The following is a 16,043-nucleotide window of genomic DNA, read 5'->3' on the forward strand; positions in this document are numbered from 1 at the left end:
GTGGATCTCTTGTTGTGTTCAGTTTGCAGCACTGAGCCGCAGAACGTGCAGGCCGACTCTCAGAACTACACCGGGATGGTGGTGACGTGGGAACGGCCGCGGGCCGTATATGACACCACCATAGAGCGCTACTCCATCACCTACCAGAGACTGCAGGGCAGAGACCCACCAAAACAGCAGTATCTCACAGACGGAGACCAGGATGTGGTGAGTGCTTTTACACTTCAGCAGTGATTAATATAACAGTGATGAGTGAAGCACAGTAGGGACGTCTCACTCAGCGCTGTGAAACGATCGCTGATAGTTCAAGGGTACACTGGTCCTGATGGTTAGAAACAGATGTTATGGTTTGATATTGTCTTGTTTTTCCAGGGAGCCATTATCCATCATCTGCTGGCGAACAGTAGCTATGTTGTCCAGGTGGTGGCGCTCTGCACCAATGGCTTGACGGGAAAAATGAGTGACCAGGTTATTGTGGACATGCCTCTCGAAGACCCTGGTAATCTCACAAAAATATCATAAATGCCTGCGTCATATTTTACACCAAAATCAGAATGTTTACGAAAGGACAATTATTTTCAGTTAGGCGCATGTATAATAACATTAATGATGAAAAAATCTTTCTATATTAATGATATTGCATTATTTCCATAATAAAAATATAAAGTATAATTAAAAAAAAGAATTGTAGTATGTTAGAATTGTACTTTACAAGTGTGCCTTAAAAAGCATTCAATAATAATAATAATAATAATAATAATAATAATAATAATAATAATAATAATAAATAAATAAATAATTGATATATATTAATCATGGTAGTGTTTTTTTACAGAATTAATGTATTAAATATAATAATAATAATAATAATAATAATAATAATAATAATAATAATAATAATAATAATAATTATTATTATTATTATTATTAATGTCATTATTATTATATTAGTATTCATCATAGTAGCAATTGTTTACAGTTTATTTATTGATGTATAATAATAATAATAATAATTTGTATTTATTTATTTGTATTAATTTGTTGTTATTATTATCATTATTATACAAGTATTCATCATGGTAGTATTTGTTTACAGAATTTATTTGTTTCAATAAATATACTACTAATAATGAAAATTATATTATTATTATTATTATTATTATTAATTCTGTAATTTTCGGGCGGGGGGATGCTTAATCGTCATGAAAATTTTATACATTTTTGTTTTTATTTTTGGGGGGATAAAATATGACACTGATTTTTTTGTGTGTGCTGTTCAACCTTTTGTTTAGCGTGAATATTAATTTATTGTACAATTTATTTACATATTTATTATATTAATTTATATAAGTAATTTACCAATATTTTCTTTGATCTTGAAGTAAATGAGCTTGATCCCTTTGGCGACTTAACAGAATCCGAGGACTATAATGAGGTAAGATTTTTATGATCTACCTTCAGAAACAAAATCATAAATAACTGAATCATAAGCATCTTGATTAAAACATGACATGTTTGGTTCTCAGGAAACATCTCCACCTGTTTCCAAATCTCCGCCCGGCCGAAACCCCATCCGGGATTCCGGGAGTTCCATCTCAATCACCACAGCAAAGGACCAACCAGGCTTCCTGTTCCCCGTGCTCAGAACCACTGCTGTTACAGTCCGCCGGAAAATGACAGAGGAGTCTTCACTATCATGGTCACCTGACCAAAACAAGAGCAGAAACGAGACCAGACGACCACTGAACAGACTCCTTCCAGAGGACGGCGGCCAGCCTCCTCACGGCAACATGCTGGTCACAGACGTCTACTATGAGGACAGCAGCACAAAAACCACACCAGCTCAGGATCAGGACCAAGAACCCTCAACCATGACGGCCCACACTTCAAGCAGCACCACTGAACCTGTATTAAACACAAGCGCAGCAGCTAATGCTAGCACTGCCAGCACTGGATTGGCCTTTACAGCATCTATGAGGATCGTTTCTCAGACCACTCAGCCCCTGTTTAACGGTAAGACCGGCTTTTTGGGGTGTCTGCTTAATCAAACATTTCCTAAATGCTAACTTGCTTGCAGGGAAATCAAATGAAATGACTAGCAGTAGTACTTGGGTAGTTTAGTGATTAGAGTGTTTCCCAACTTTATTCATCTATTAACATCACCCTTGTAAAAAAAGAAGTTCACCTTAGAATACTGAAGTGTTAACTGAATGTATTGGCTGTTAATTGCAGTTCCTAATCTTAAATAGTTTAATAATAAAATATGCTTGTCTTTTATTAAAATATATTTTGCACATTTGTAATGATGAAATAGCAATTAAGTACATTGAAAATATTTTAACTTTAAACAATAATAAATAGCACACTACAGTTCAGATGCAATTAAGTGCACTTCTTTTTCAAAAAAAAAAAAAAAAAACCTTTGAGCTACAAACCATTGATACTGTGGGTAGGGAAATTCTTTTGGGCTGTAATTTAACTACTAAAGCAGCTCAGCATGTATGTAGAATTATCACCTGCAAGCACATGCAATCTTATATAAGTTATAAAAAATTACAGGTTTACACTGTCTTTCCGAATCTGAAACTCCTGGTTGGGAATCACTGTTTTAAAGGGAAAGTTCAGCCAAAATGAAATTCTGTCATCATTTAATCACCCTCAAGTTGATCCAACAATCACAAAAGATCATTTGAAGAATGTTGGCAACCAAACGGTTGACGGTAGCCATTGACTTCCATAGTATGGAGAAAAATACTATGGAAGTCAATGGCTACCGTCAAACATGTGGTTACCCACATTCTTGAAAATATCTTATTTTGTTTTCAGGATGAGAAAGAAACCCACACAGGTTATACAGATCATGCATGAACTATCCCTTTAAACTTTCAGAAACACTCAAGGTGATGGTGGTGCAATTGTTACTGTATTTATGGAATAAAAACTTGATTGCCACCTTGTGCCACAAATCCTCAAGATTTTAATGCACATGCTGGACTTTCTCTTCTCGGGTGGTTTGCTCACTGTTCAGTTGTTGAACGCGGTGGTGGTTCTTCTCTTGCTCCTGTGCTTCTTTATCCTGCGCATGGTGATGGTCCCCTTGGTGGTGGCTTTAGGTACTGCAAGTTAAATGTAGATTGATTTGGCTGGATTTGATGCTTCCAAACGCTTCTTTCCTCCGCCATAAACGGCTCTTCAGCAGAGATTTGAAGTCTAAACTCTCCAGACGTGTTTGTTACAGCCACATCGTTCAATGATCAAAAGGTAGCGATGGTTCACGAAGCCTCAAATCTCTATGATTCCTCAACCACTCTTTTGGAGGAGGGCTCTGCTCAGCTTCCCTCTTCAAGAGAGTTCAGCGGATCGGGGTCCACGATCTTCCTGGAGGAGCTCGACCGGGAATGGGAGCTCGACCAAACCCGGTCGGCTCTCAAAGACCCCCCTCTGAGCTTCAGCGGTAGATCTGAAGATGAGAACCGAGAGGGACTGTCCTCTACTTTCTACTTTGAGGGCGAGCGAGAGGCGGCCACCACCGGAGAGCCAGAGAACCTGGTGTTTCTGTCATGGGTGACCTGGTCAGCTGAGTCTGAGTCTGGCTCTGGTCAAGGAGGGTCAGTGAGCTCTCAGAGCGATGATATTCCCATACAGCTGGTAATTCCTCAACTCACTATCCGAGAGTCAGAGGAAGACCAGAACGCAGGTAAAACAGGCATGTGATATCAAAACAGCATAGGAGAGTGCAAAACATGACTTCTTGTGTAATTCTTGATCATTTCACTGGGGTTTGATCCACAAAAATGGTAATAACACTACAAAAAAGTATTTTCTTTGTCATTTTGACCTCTGTAAATATTGTTAATTCAAGCAACATGTGTCTTGTTTTAAGGTTGTAAGTTGTTTTATATTTTAAATATATTTTATAAAAAAAATATTAACTGAAAAAAAAAAAAACAAACAAACAAAAAAAAAAAAAAAAAAAATATATATATATATATATATATATATATATATATATATATATATATATATATATGTTTTATTTCTACTAGTTGTGAAGAGAACATTTCTCATTGTCACTTAGTTTAACTAGATGTACTGCAATATCAATCAATCAACCAATCAAATAAAAAATAAAATTAAATAAAAATGTATAAAATCTATATATAAATATTGCAGTCAGTGTGGGTTTTATATAGCAGCTGGACTCTTGTAGCTCCTTGAATGTGCTGAATATTGTGTAATGTAATGAATAATGTGTTTATTATTGAGATCATTGATTAATGGATGGGTTAAGAACAGTTTTGCTCCTGTTTTCCTGGTCAGAGGCGAGTAACAGCAGTCCGGAGTCTCGTGTCGGGATGGTGGGAGGCGTAGAGAAAGAGAAGAGGACGGTTGTTCCCCTAGCTGTGGTTTCCACGCTCACTGTCCTGTGTCTGCTGGTGCTGGTGGGGATTCTCATCTACTGGAGGTATAAGATCTTCACACAAACACACATGCCTTTATGTCAGTGTTTGCTTTCAGATTACACGTGCATGGACATGCTTTCCCCAGTTCACAGGAGAACATGTACAGGTCACATTTAACCTAAAATCAAAAGAAAAAAGTGATGTTAAGAAATGTTTTGGAGCATTTTATGACAGTCAGGCAAATTCCCCACAATGTTCACTGCTGTGTGTGTGTGCTCTTGTTTTTGTGTCATATCAGGACACAACTCTGTATAATGACATGGGTATGACACAGGTATTACAAGGAGAAGGTGACTTATGAGGACATAACCCATGTCCCCATTTTTCAAAACGCTTATAAATCATACAGAATGAGTTTTTTTGAGAAAGTAAAAATGCACAAAGTTTCCTGTGAGGGTTAGGTGTAGGGCCATAGAATATACAGTTTGTACAGTATAAAAACCATTACGCCTATGGGATGAACACACTTTTCACAGAAACAAACATGTGTGTGTGTGTGTGTGTACTTGTGAGTTGTTGTTTTTTTGGTCCCTTTATTTGGATTAAACTATATTATTTTTACATGATGAGAGTAAACAATGTGTGGGAATTGAATGTTCCATCTTTATCTTACAGAAGATGCTTTCAAACAGCACATTTTTATGTAGAGGACAACATTTCAGGCCGAGTCATATCAGCCCCATCAACACCTCTTCTTCTGCCTACCGGTAACAAAAGCTACTCTGATCAAAAGACTAGATTTTATTAGATTAATTAAAGAATTCATTTCATGCCTTGTCATCTATTTTTTTTTCCAGATAGTGTCTTTTTTGTATTATTAATGCCTTATTAGCTATTTATAATTTCTAATGTTTCTAATCTTTTTTTTTTTTTTTTTTTTTTTGACAGCAGAGGACAATGAAGCTCTCCCGGTAAAGGAATTTGTAAAACACGTTGCTGATCTTCACATGAATCACACATTCTCCAAAGAATTTGAGGTACTTGTGATATTTATCACTTCTTTACATTTCTTGATGCGTAAGCTTAAACATTGCACCTTGTTATGCAATATAAACATATCAGATTGCATTATTGCATTAATGTCATAAATTCATGATTATGAGTGCAACGGGGCAGCATGTAAAGGGTGATATACAGGCGTCTGCATGGACACACACAGAGTCTAAACCCGTGTGTAGCATGAACACATATGCACCTGCACTGGCACCTTCTGTTTGTCCCGGACTTTCATTGTGCTTTTCTGCATTCTCACCCCTCCCTTATTAGATCTTGAAAGAGTCTTACGAGGTAAGACACATCTCCCTTTGTTTCAGTGTTTCTTGTTCTTTTGCATTGTTGTTATTCTTCTGTTCAGTGTATTGATGTGCATGGTTAGTATGCATGAAAAAGTGTAATAGTTTGGTAATGGTTATGATTTGAGTTATGATTTTGTCAGTGACGGGATGAAATGTTTTTTCTAGGAGATTCAAAGCTGCACGGCAGACATCAGCATCACTACGGACAGCTCCAACCATCCAGACAATAAGAGCAAGAACAGATACATTAACATCCTGGCCTGTATGAGATGTTGTGTCACTCATCCATAACAATATAAAAGGTGCATTGATATAGAAAAAACACCACTAATATGATTTTTTGTACTCTCAGATGATCACAGTCGAGTTAAACTCTTGCAAAACTCTGACAAAGATGGAAAGACAGGGGACTACATTAATGCCAACTTTGTGGATGTAAGTGTAAATTTTACACTACATTTTAAATGCTGTAATGATAAAACATTATTGTTTTTGCAACATATCTGATATAGACTACCATTCAAAAGTTTGGGGTCAGTACATTTTTTTTAAAAGCATCTTCTGCTCACCAATGTAAAGTAAAATCATTAAAATTTAGAAATATTATTACAATTCAAAACAACAGTTTTGTATGAGAAAATGTACTAAAATATACATTTTTTCTGTGATGTAAATCTGAATTTCCAGCATCATTACTTCAGTCTTCAGTGTCACATGATCCTTCAGAAATTGTTCTAATTAGCTGATTTGCTGCTCAAGAAACATTTCCCATTATTGTTGAAAACAGTTGTGCTATTATTTGATATTCATATGCACGGAAAGTTCAAGAGAACAGCAATTCTATGAAACAGAATTTTTTTGTAACATTATAAATCTCTTTAATGAAATTTTTCAATTCTTACTGATCCCCAATTTGTTTTTGTTTTTTTTTTGTTTTTTTGAACAAAAGTGTACTTTTAATAATAGGACACAATTATCAGCCGATAGTTTGCCAGTTTGCTTTATTTATTGGTCTGTCATTGGTGTTGGTAGAAATGCTCATGGTCTGATTGTAATGATTATTTTAGGGCTACAATCAGCCGAAAGCATATATAGCCGCCCAGGGTCCACTGAAGGGCAGTCTGGAAGACTTCTGGAGGATGATATGGGAGCAGAACGTGGGTGTGATTGTCATGATCACTAACCTGGTGGAGAAGGGCCGGGTAATGCTTTTAGAACTCTTAGATTAGATCATTTGGGTACACTCTTAAAAAGAAACCTTTCGGAAGCAATGCAACTGAAGAACCATTTTTGGTTCCCCAAAGAAATTTTCAGTGAACAGTTCACAAAAAGAACCATGTTTTTTTTTTAGTGTGAAGAACATTTAAAAAACCTACTTTTTCTGCTATATAGAAGGTTCTTCATGGAACCATTAATGCCAATAAAGAACTCTTATTTTTAATAATATATAATAATATAATGAAATACATGCAAAATTGATATAAAACAAACAAAGAAAAAGTGGTCAGATGAGACTCCTGATTATATGTACATGGTGTGTGTGTGTCAAACAGAGAAAATGTGATCAGTATTGGCCCTTGGAGAATCAGGAGGACTATGGATGCTTCCTAATCACGCTGAAGAGCACCAAAACTCTTGCCTACTACACGCAGAGGACATTCACCTTGAGGAACGTTAATGTCAAGAAGGTCAGTCACTATATGCCACAAACCCTTGAGGATATTCCCAGCTAATGAAGAACGCTCTCAGAAGGTTCTGGCAAGTTATGAACAAATGTTATTTTAGTATCATTAATAGAGTTATCTGCTCTTTACTTGTATTCCAAAAACAAGTAATTTATACATAGTTTATATAATATTTTATTTCTGAAGTGGTTTAGTTGGATGTTCGCCTGATGTTTTTTCAATGTTTCTACTTGTTGCAGAATATTCAAAGAACTTTCAAATGTAACGTTATAAAATGGAATCTTCCTTTAATGTTGCGAAGCACAACAACATTTTGAATGTTCAGAGAACATTCAGACATAATGTTTTAATGACTTAATGACATATTTGTTTATAAGTTGGGTTGTCTGTTCTCAAGACTTTTCACTGTCTTTCCTCCCCGTCAGGGCTCACAGAAGGGCCGCAGTCAGGAGAGGACAGTGCTTCACTTCCATTACACTCAGTGGCCCGACATGGGGGTCCCAGAATACACTCTGCCCCTGCTGTCGTTTGTTCGGGCGTCCTCACAGGCCAGGACCAATGATATGGGGCCTGTGGTGGTGCACTGCAGGTAGACATCAGTTCTTAGTTATAAAGCATAGGTGAAGTCATTATGGTCATCGATTTGACTCTTTGGACGAGAACAAAACCTGAATTAAACTGAGCTGGATAACATTTTCTTCTTTCTGACTTGTCTCAGTAATTAGTTTCATAATTGATGCTTGTTTTGCTTGTTTCTAAATAAGAATTGCAAGATGTAAACTCAGAATTCAGAGAAAAAAAGTGAGAACTGAGAGATGTGATCTCAGAATTCCAAGAAAAATGTACACTCACAATTCAGAGAAAAAAGGGAGAATTGTGAGATTAAAGCTCATAATTCCAAGAATAATGTGAACTCAGAATTTCAAGAAAAACATACACTCAGAATACAGAGAAAAAATATTGAGGAACATGTCATGAAAAGTAAGAATTGCAGGATGGAAACTAAGAATTCTAAGAAAAAGGTAAGTTTAATTTTAGTTATTTAACTCCTTTTAATCAACACTGAATCAAACGGAGTTGAATAAGGACACCATTCTTCTTTTAGAGCTGTTTTACTGCTGAAATACAGTAGTATTATATAAATAAAGGCCACTTGACTTGAATTGAGGTAAGAATTTATAATGGCGACATACATTAAGATGTCATTTGAACATGTTTGAATGTGTGATTTGCAGTGCCGGTGTTGGAAGAACAGGAACCTACATCGTGATCGACAGCATGCTGAAGCAGATAAAGGAGGAAAACACAGTGAACATCATGGGATTCCTCAAACACATTCGGACCCAGAGGAACTATCTGGTGCAGACTGAGGTTCGCCAACATATATCATTTCAAAACATACCTTAGGATGTCACGTCACACGTGAAACATGACACATCATATCTGTGTGTGCGCAGGAGCAGTACGTCTTCATCCATGATGCTCTAGTGGAGGCCATCAGAAGTAAAGAGACTCTGGTCTCGTCCAGTCACATCCACACATATGTGTCCGATCTCCTCACACCAGGACCTACAGGAAAGACCCGCCTGGAGAAACAGTTTAAGGTGAGACCTTTTTTTCTCGTGATTCCACCTTAATCATTATTACGCGGAGCAGTTCATTGATCTTTTCTTTTGATTCTGTAGCTGGTCAGTCAGAGCTGTGCAAAACCCAGCGATTACACAGCGGCTCTGAAGGAGTGCAACACATCAAAAAACAGGACGTCTTGTCTTATGCCTGGTGAGTGTGCAATATAAGTGGTATAATATTAATTTATTTATAATAAATATATCATATAATATCTATTTATATATAACTATATTGTATACAAAGAGAAATGGTAACCTTTTGCTTTGGAGAAAAGAATCCTCCAAAAGCATAAAAACATAAAATGTAACCCGTTTTTATCAATAATTTTCAATATTAAAAATAAATAAATGATTTATTATAAATATTGATATTATTTATTAATTAATCATGTATTTATATAAATACATAAATATATACTTTATATAATTATATTATTTTGTATTTCTTTAAAATAGAATTGATTGATGTTGTTATTTTATTCATTATAAATATTGATATTATTTATTAATATCATAATTATTTATATACATACACAACTGTTTAAAAATGAAATCGCAACCTGTTTGTTTGTTTGTTTTTTATTGATGATTGGTTTATTTATTTACTATATATATTCTTTATTATACATATATACAGTAATATATTTTATATTAATAATGTTTTATATAAAATTATATATTTATATAGTATAAGAGTAATATCTAAATACATTAATATAATAGAGAAACTCAAAAAGATACCTGCTTTTTCCAATAATTAATGTATTTATTTCTATGTAAATTTATTTGTTATTTACTTATGTATTTATTTATTTTATATAGATATTTTATTTTATTTATTAATATGTCACATTTATTTATATGCATGCATCAATATATAAAAAGAGAAAAGCTGACCATTTTAAAATAATTATATTCAGTTATATTCAAATGTTTATAAATATTCAATATTATATTTATTATATCTATTTGTATAAATTTTTTAAATATCATATTTATTCATATACATACATAAATACAATATATTGTTTGTTTTCCTGGTTCCTTCCAAAAATTATATTCAGATTATGATCAGAATATATTCAAGATCTTTAGTTTAGTGAACCTTAATGGCTGATCTTCATCTGTGCTTCAGTGGAGAGGTCAAGGGTCAGTCTGTCTACAGGACCTGGAGAATCATCAGACTACATCAATGCATCTTATTTAATGGTAAGACACTTGTTCTCATGCTCCTGTTTCGATTCTTAAGTAATATTGTGCTACTGAACGAGTCTGTGTCGTTTACAGGGGTACCATCAGAGCCAGGAGTTCATCGTTACCCAGAATCCTCTGCCAAACACCACACAGGACTTCTGGAGGATGATCTGGGATCATAACGCACAGATCATAGTTTCTCTGCCAGATACACAGAGCTCGGTGAGTTTCTCACACACACACACACACACACAGACGCACACACGCACACGCACACACACACACACACTTCTGAATGCATCCGTATGTAATAACTGAGGCCTGTCATTTTCTGACCGTCACAGAGCAGAGAAGGAGAGTGTGTGTACTGGCCCACTAAAGATCAGCCAATCAGCTGCGAGACCTTCACTGTGACCTTCAGGGGTGAGGACAAACTGTGCCTGTCCAATGAGGAGTCACTCGTGATACAGGACTTCATTTTGGAGGCCCTGAAGGTGAATAAAACTGAATTACTTTATGAAGCCAGCACTCAGTGTTTGGTGAATCTCACAAAACCTGTCAATATATACATATAGCATAAAAAAAACAACTACGTATTTTAAAACCCAATACAGGAAGATTACTAAAGAAATAAATGGCAGTTATTGTTGTGTTGCCTTTTTTTAAATAAAAATGGTTTAGTACAGTCATTTTTACTATATTACAGAATATAGAATTATTGAAATATAGGAACTTCAGTAAAACGCATGGACATATTACAGTACAAATGACAATTCATAATATTCTAAAAGATTATAATTATTGTTTGCATTATTTTTATTCATAATATTATAAAAGTATATTTAAATCGTAATATAATTGTATAATACTGTATTATGTAATTTAATATGTAAATGTGAAATAATCAGTAAAAATTTAGTAGTATTTGCACTGCCTTTATTTTGAATTTTTTTGAATTACTGTAAATTTTACTATAATATAATATTGAAATGCCTTAACACTTTAAAAATTAAAGAAAAAACTTTAGTAAAATGCCTGAACACACAACAGCAATGACAAATTTTTAATACTGTAAAATTTTAATTTATAATATATATAATTATTATTAAGATATTCTTTACAATATTATTAAATTATAATATTACAAATGTATAATAATTAATATTATTTAAATATTATTTTGTAATAATGTAATTTTTGTAATGTAAAATAAAAAACCTGTTAGGCGTGAGTATAAGATTTTTAATGCAAAAGTATATAGTCTGGTTGTTGTTTTTGTGACATTCACAACAAAAAAACAAAGCATTTTAAGATTTTCACATTTAATGTTTCTGAAAGCAATCTTTATACTGGACATTGGACATTTCAAAGTGAAGTATTTAAGTGTGTGGAGCAACAGAAAGGTGACTGTATTTGACAGGACGACTATGTGCTGGAGGTACGGCAGTACCAGAGCCCTCGCTGGCCGAACCCGGACAGTCCCATCAGCAGCTGCTTTGAGCTCATCAACATGATCAGAGAAGAGAGCTCGCGGCGAGAGGGACCCGCCATCATCCATGATGGGTAGAGTCTCACAGCATTTCTCCATCAGTGACTGCTATAGAGGAGTGTGTCATTCCTCACGGTGTCTGTGCAGGTCTGGAGGGACGAGTGCTGCTTTACTCTGTTCACTGACCACCCTGGTTAACCAGCTGGAGGAGGAGAACAGTGTGGACGTCTATCAGACCGCCAGAATGATCAACCTCATGAGACCGGGCATCTTTAATGATATTGTAAGCTGACTGAAGTATTAGTAAAGTCTGTTTGTGCATGGTTAAGGGAATAGTCCACTCACAAATGAAAATGTGCTCCAAATGTCCTCTCCTCAGGTCATCCAAGATGTAGATGGCGTTGTTTCTTCATCAGATTTGGAGAAATGTAGCATTCCATCACTGGATCCTCTGCAGTGAATGGGTGCCGTCAGAATGAGAGTCCAAACAGAAGATGGCTTTTTGGCTTCAGAAGATGTTTATTAATGGACTGGAGCGGTGTGGATTATTGTGATGTTTTTATCAGATGTTTGGACTCTCATTCTGACGGCACCCATTCACTGCAGAGCATCCATTAGTATGAGCAAGTCTGATGCAGAAACAAACTAATTTACAATGAAAATGTGCTCTAAATGTCCTCTCCTCAGGTCATCCAAGATGTAGATGAGGTTGTTTATTCATCAGATTTGGAGAAATGTAGCATTGCATCACTGGATCCTCTGCAGTGAATGGGTGCCGTCAGAATGAGAGTCCAAACAGAAGATGGCTTTTTGGCTTCAGAAGATGTTTATTAATGGACTGGAGCGGTGTGGATTATTGTGATGTTTTTATCAGCTGTTTGGACTCTCATTCTGACGGCACCCATTCACTGCAGAGCATCCTTTAGTATGAGCAAGTGATGGAATGCTATATTTCTCCAAATCTGATGCAGAAACAAACTAATTTACATCTTGGATGACCTGAGGGTGAGTAAATGTTGGGTGAACTTTTCCTTTAATATCTTCCTGCAGGATCAGTATCAGTTTCTCTACAAAGCGATCCTGAGTTTGGTGAGCACCAAGGAGGACGAGAGAGCTCTTCACTACTCGGAAAACAACGGCACGGTTCCCGCCAACCCCTCAGAAAGCCTGGAGTCTCTCATGTAGCATACAGAGCTCTGTCACACCTCACCCAAGGAAACGTACACTGAGTCAAGAGAAAGTCGTTTTTTGAAGCCCTCCCAAAGTCTCTACACGGACTCTGTGGGTACAGGATATACTGTCATTTGGTCTTTTATTGTGCCTTTTTGTTACCTTTGTACTTTCAAATTCTTTGATATGATATTATTGTTGTAACTAATGCCAAAATTTCTACTCTTTGGAAAAGCAGTGACTGCTGTATTGCTGGTGGTGTCTTAGGTTTAGTCGGACATAACGGTTGAAGAAATATTTATAAGTAGCAGGGCAGATGATTTCATATTGTATCTATTTTGGGGGTAAGAAATCTTAGATATAAAAGCGTTCTTGAAAGTAGCCTCATAGTACAGAAGAGAGAGGTGTGATTCTAATATATAAAACCATCGGCCACACCAACAGACCAAAATACATTTATAAGACTAGCGCTTCTTTTTTTGTTGTTGCTATGTTTGTTATTGTAGCAGTTTAATTTTTAATTGTAGAAATTCAAGATTTTTTTTTTTTTATTAACTTAGTTGATATGTTGTAACAGACATTTTCGTACGATTCTAATTTGTAATGTTTAGAAGTCTTACAGCATCCTTCTAGATTTAAATCAGCGCCGTTTCACATCTCAATATCTCCATATTTACAGCTTTTATTTAAATTGTCTAATCACTTAGGTGTTTTGTCAAGCATTAACACAGGATGTACTTGGATATAAGAAAGAAAGCACAGGCAAAATAAACAAAACAGGATTTCACATGCACATCATTTCTTCTAGTGCTTGCCATTTCTTAACATTGTATTTTCTTCCACTGAGGTTCTAAACTGCATAACCACAAAATGTATGCTATTGAATTTAAATACTTTTGCAAAAGTGTCAGTATGACAATCTTTTTGTTTTACTGTCTAGTTCTTATAAAAGTGAAATTGAGAGACTACATATAGAAAGCATGTCAAACCAAAAGCATAAAAATGTAGAAACGTGATCAAATTGTTTTTCTGCCTTTTTATGGAACTGATCTAAAAATGTAATATTTTGGTTGAAGCGTTTCATGATTCTTGTTATACATTTCTATTTTCAAGATATTGAGAGACAACATGGAATAATAACTAACATTAAGTCTGTAGGCAAGTCAACTTACTGAAAGTAAATAAATGGAAAAGCATTAGTAGTTTGCTCTAATTATGTTTCCAACCTTTTTATGGTATTGATGCTATTTAGTTTAAATTTTACTATTTGAATGAGTTACATTTTTTTTTAAGTTTCCTAATTCCTAAAACACGTTCAGATTTCATGACCTTGCAAATCCCTAGACAAATTATATAGCACAAATTCATAAAAATGCAACACAACAAAATATTGATTAATTTCAATATTTTCATTGCATTATTTGTGTTTTTTATTCATCTTAAAATGGATTGGCTTCTGAAGTGTATTTGTGGTCATTTATAGCTGTGCCGACTTCAAATCAAAATTGATTTTGCAATATATATTTTACTCTAAATGAGGCCATTATTGAGCCAAGTTTATTTTTTGCTGGCTGTTTAAGTCACTGGAAAAAACTTAAATAGTGATCAACTGTGTAATAGATTATGCATATCTCATACCTCACATGAGCTCAAAATATTTTATTGCATGTCTTAGAAATGATGAGATCATATAAGATAGAATTTCCAACTCTGACAAAGAGCTGTAAATAAAAGAAAAAAATACAATGCACAACTTAAATGGACAATTTTTATATTTAATATAAACATACTATGCACATGAACATCATGAGACGTCAGATGGGCCATTTCCACTGGTTCGCCGGTGCTTCCTCTACCAGAGGCTCCCACGGTTTCCATTCGGTCATCTTCCTGGACAAAGCCAGCTCCGCCTCGGCCTGCAGACACCAGACAGACTAAGGTACAGCACACTGTATCCACCTTCTATAAACGTACTGCAAATGGGGATTTAAGATCTTCTAACCTGTGAAATAACCTCCTCAATCTGTCCACAGTTGATTTTCTTTTCAAGCTTTACTACATCTGGCTCCTTTATGGCAAAAAAGTGACAAGCATACAAAATCAATACAATCTCTTTTATCAGTTAAAGATAACACTTCAATCTAAATATCATTTGTTTACCATAGTAAAGTATATTTTCAATATCTTACAGATTTGACATGGTTGAACCTCTCGGTGATCAGTTGCTCTGTGTATTTCCTGTAGGCAGCATCCTGAGGCATGGTTTGTAGAGAGCCCAGGATCTTTGTGTACAAAATCCGAAGACGCTTCAGGAGAGAAAACAACTATTTAATAGCAGGCATTGGCAATCACATATGCACAATTCCTCTAAATTTAGCGAGAGATAACAAAACAGACAGTACATGCGGATAAAAATTAGAATTAATCGAAATAAAATAAAAACACTCACCTCATGTGGATTGTGGGAGACGGCAAGGCCAACCAAGCCTGTGGTCTATCAGAAACAAAAAAGATGCATATTCCAATGTATGAACATTACTCTTTAACGAAATTAACAAACGGTCAAAACAACGATTATTCGACATTTAACAATTAATACACGACACGTGCATATTCATATAAGATGAATATTTAATTCTGAAATGACAATTCCACAATAATGCTGTAAAGACATCAACGCATGTATGCATAGTCGTATAAATCTTACGATGAAGTGTCAAACACACATCTTGATTTCCCATGCATGACATTTACAGCTCCAAAAGGACATTAAACCGTCAAACGAATCACTTGTATCATTTTAAACCCTATTTTATGCACGATGGCGATGATTCAGGTTTCACTAACTTACACTTGGCATCACGATCGACCAAAACAAAACAAGACTCACGCATTAATATACATGAAAACGATGAGGACAACTGTACAAATAAGGCAGAGATATTCAAACGCTCCATTATTTAAATACGAGCTTCATTTACAGATGAAAAGCAATAGTTTTCATGAATATATTTTAATGACCTCCGAACGTACCTTCTTGATCAACCCAGCCATTTCTGCCTAGCGCGAGAGTCAACAACACAACTTCCGTCGCCTGAGTATGACGTCAGTTGCTCGCT

At 35.3% G+C, this 16,043-nt stretch overlaps 2 protein-coding genes across 5 annotated transcripts in view; one reads left to right on the forward strand and one right to left on the reverse strand.

Moving 5' to 3' along the window:
• The window catches only part of LOC113064410 (receptor-type tyrosine-protein phosphatase zeta), a 40,266-nt gene extending 26,129 nt beyond the window's left edge, over window positions 1–14,137 (forward strand). Inside the window, exons 9-30 of one of the 3 annotated variants that reach the window (XM_026235246.1) lie at window positions 23–207; window positions 373–499; window positions 1,383–1,435; window positions 1,527–2,013; window positions 4,321–4,465; window positions 5,079–5,170; window positions 5,355–5,440; window positions 5,730–5,750; window positions 5,924–6,020; window positions 6,111–6,193; window positions 6,826–6,960; window positions 7,312–7,446; window positions 7,869–8,032; window positions 8,679–8,814; window positions 8,901–9,047; window positions 9,129–9,222; window positions 10,207–10,280; window positions 10,359–10,487; window positions 10,610–10,759; window positions 11,686–11,828; window positions 11,902–12,037; window positions 12,805–14,137. In XM_026235246.1, coding sequence (XP_026091031.1) covers window positions 23–207; window positions 373–499; window positions 1,383–1,435; window positions 1,527–2,013; window positions 4,321–4,465; window positions 5,079–5,170; window positions 5,355–5,440; window positions 5,730–5,750; window positions 5,924–6,020; window positions 6,111–6,193; window positions 6,826–6,960; window positions 7,312–7,446; window positions 7,869–8,032; window positions 8,679–8,814; window positions 8,901–9,047; window positions 9,129–9,222; window positions 10,207–10,280; window positions 10,359–10,487; window positions 10,610–10,759; window positions 11,686–11,828; window positions 11,902–12,037; window positions 12,805–12,939 — 2,954 coding nt within the window. In that variant the 3' untranslated portion in view covers window positions 12,940–14,137. Of the gene's footprint in view, window positions 1–22; window positions 208–372; window positions 500–1,382; window positions 1,436–1,526; window positions 2,014–4,320; window positions 4,466–5,078; window positions 5,171–5,351; window positions 5,441–5,729; window positions 5,751–5,923; window positions 6,021–6,110; window positions 6,194–6,825; window positions 6,961–7,311; window positions 7,447–7,868; window positions 8,033–8,678; window positions 8,815–8,900; window positions 9,048–9,128; window positions 9,223–10,206; window positions 10,281–10,358; window positions 10,488–10,609; window positions 10,760–11,685; window positions 11,829–11,901; window positions 12,038–12,804 lie in introns of all 3 variants that reach the window. The other 2 variants (XM_026235235.1, XM_026235253.1) reach the window with 2 other exon arrangements.
• A 541-nt stretch (window positions 14,138–14,678) lies between these two features.
• Window positions 14,679–16,041, reverse strand: LOC113064426 (NADH dehydrogenase [ubiquinone] 1 alpha subcomplex subunit 5). Of its 2 annotated transcripts, none has more exons than XM_026235274.1 (5): window positions 15,958–16,041; window positions 15,374–15,418; window positions 15,114–15,230; window positions 14,927–14,992; window positions 14,679–14,840 (listed from the first exon to the last, which is right to left on the reverse strand). In XM_026235274.1, exons 1-5 carry the CDS (start codon window positions 15,976–15,978, stop codon window positions 14,739–14,741), a joined length of 351 nt encoding a protein of 116 aa, XP_026091059.1. In that variant the 5' UTR covers window positions 15,979–16,041; the 3' UTR covers window positions 14,679–14,738. The 2 variants fall into 2 exon arrangements, with proteins under 2 accessions (XP_026091059.1, XP_026091050.1); XM_026235265.1 differs by having other exon boundaries at window positions 15,946–16,009.
• Between the last annotated feature and the right edge of the window lie 2 nt (window positions 16,042–16,043).

Source organism: Carassius auratus, chromosome 4 (assembly GCF_003368295.1).
Source record: "Carassius auratus strain Wakin chromosome 4, ASM336829v1, whole genome shotgun sequence".
In the NCBI taxonomy this organism is placed as follows: domain Eukaryota; kingdom Metazoa; phylum Chordata; class Actinopteri; order Cypriniformes; family Cyprinidae; genus Carassius; species Carassius auratus.

What these genes read in the sequence shown, in the direction of transcription:
- LOC113064426 (XM_026235265.1), bottom strand. Translation starts at nt 15,978, where the DNA reads ATGGCTGGGTTGATCAAGAAGGTACGTTCGGAG. An exon ending in TCAAGAAGGTACGTTCGGAG is followed by an intron (nt 15,419 to 15,945) that starts GTCATTAAAATA and finishes TGTTTCTGATAG; the next exon opens with ACCACAGGCTTGGTTGGCCT. An exon ending in TTGAGGAGGTTATTTCACAG is followed by an intron (nt 14,841 to 14,926) that starts GTTAGAAGATCT and finishes TGGTGTCTGCAG; the next exon opens with GCCGAGGCGGAGCTGGCTTT.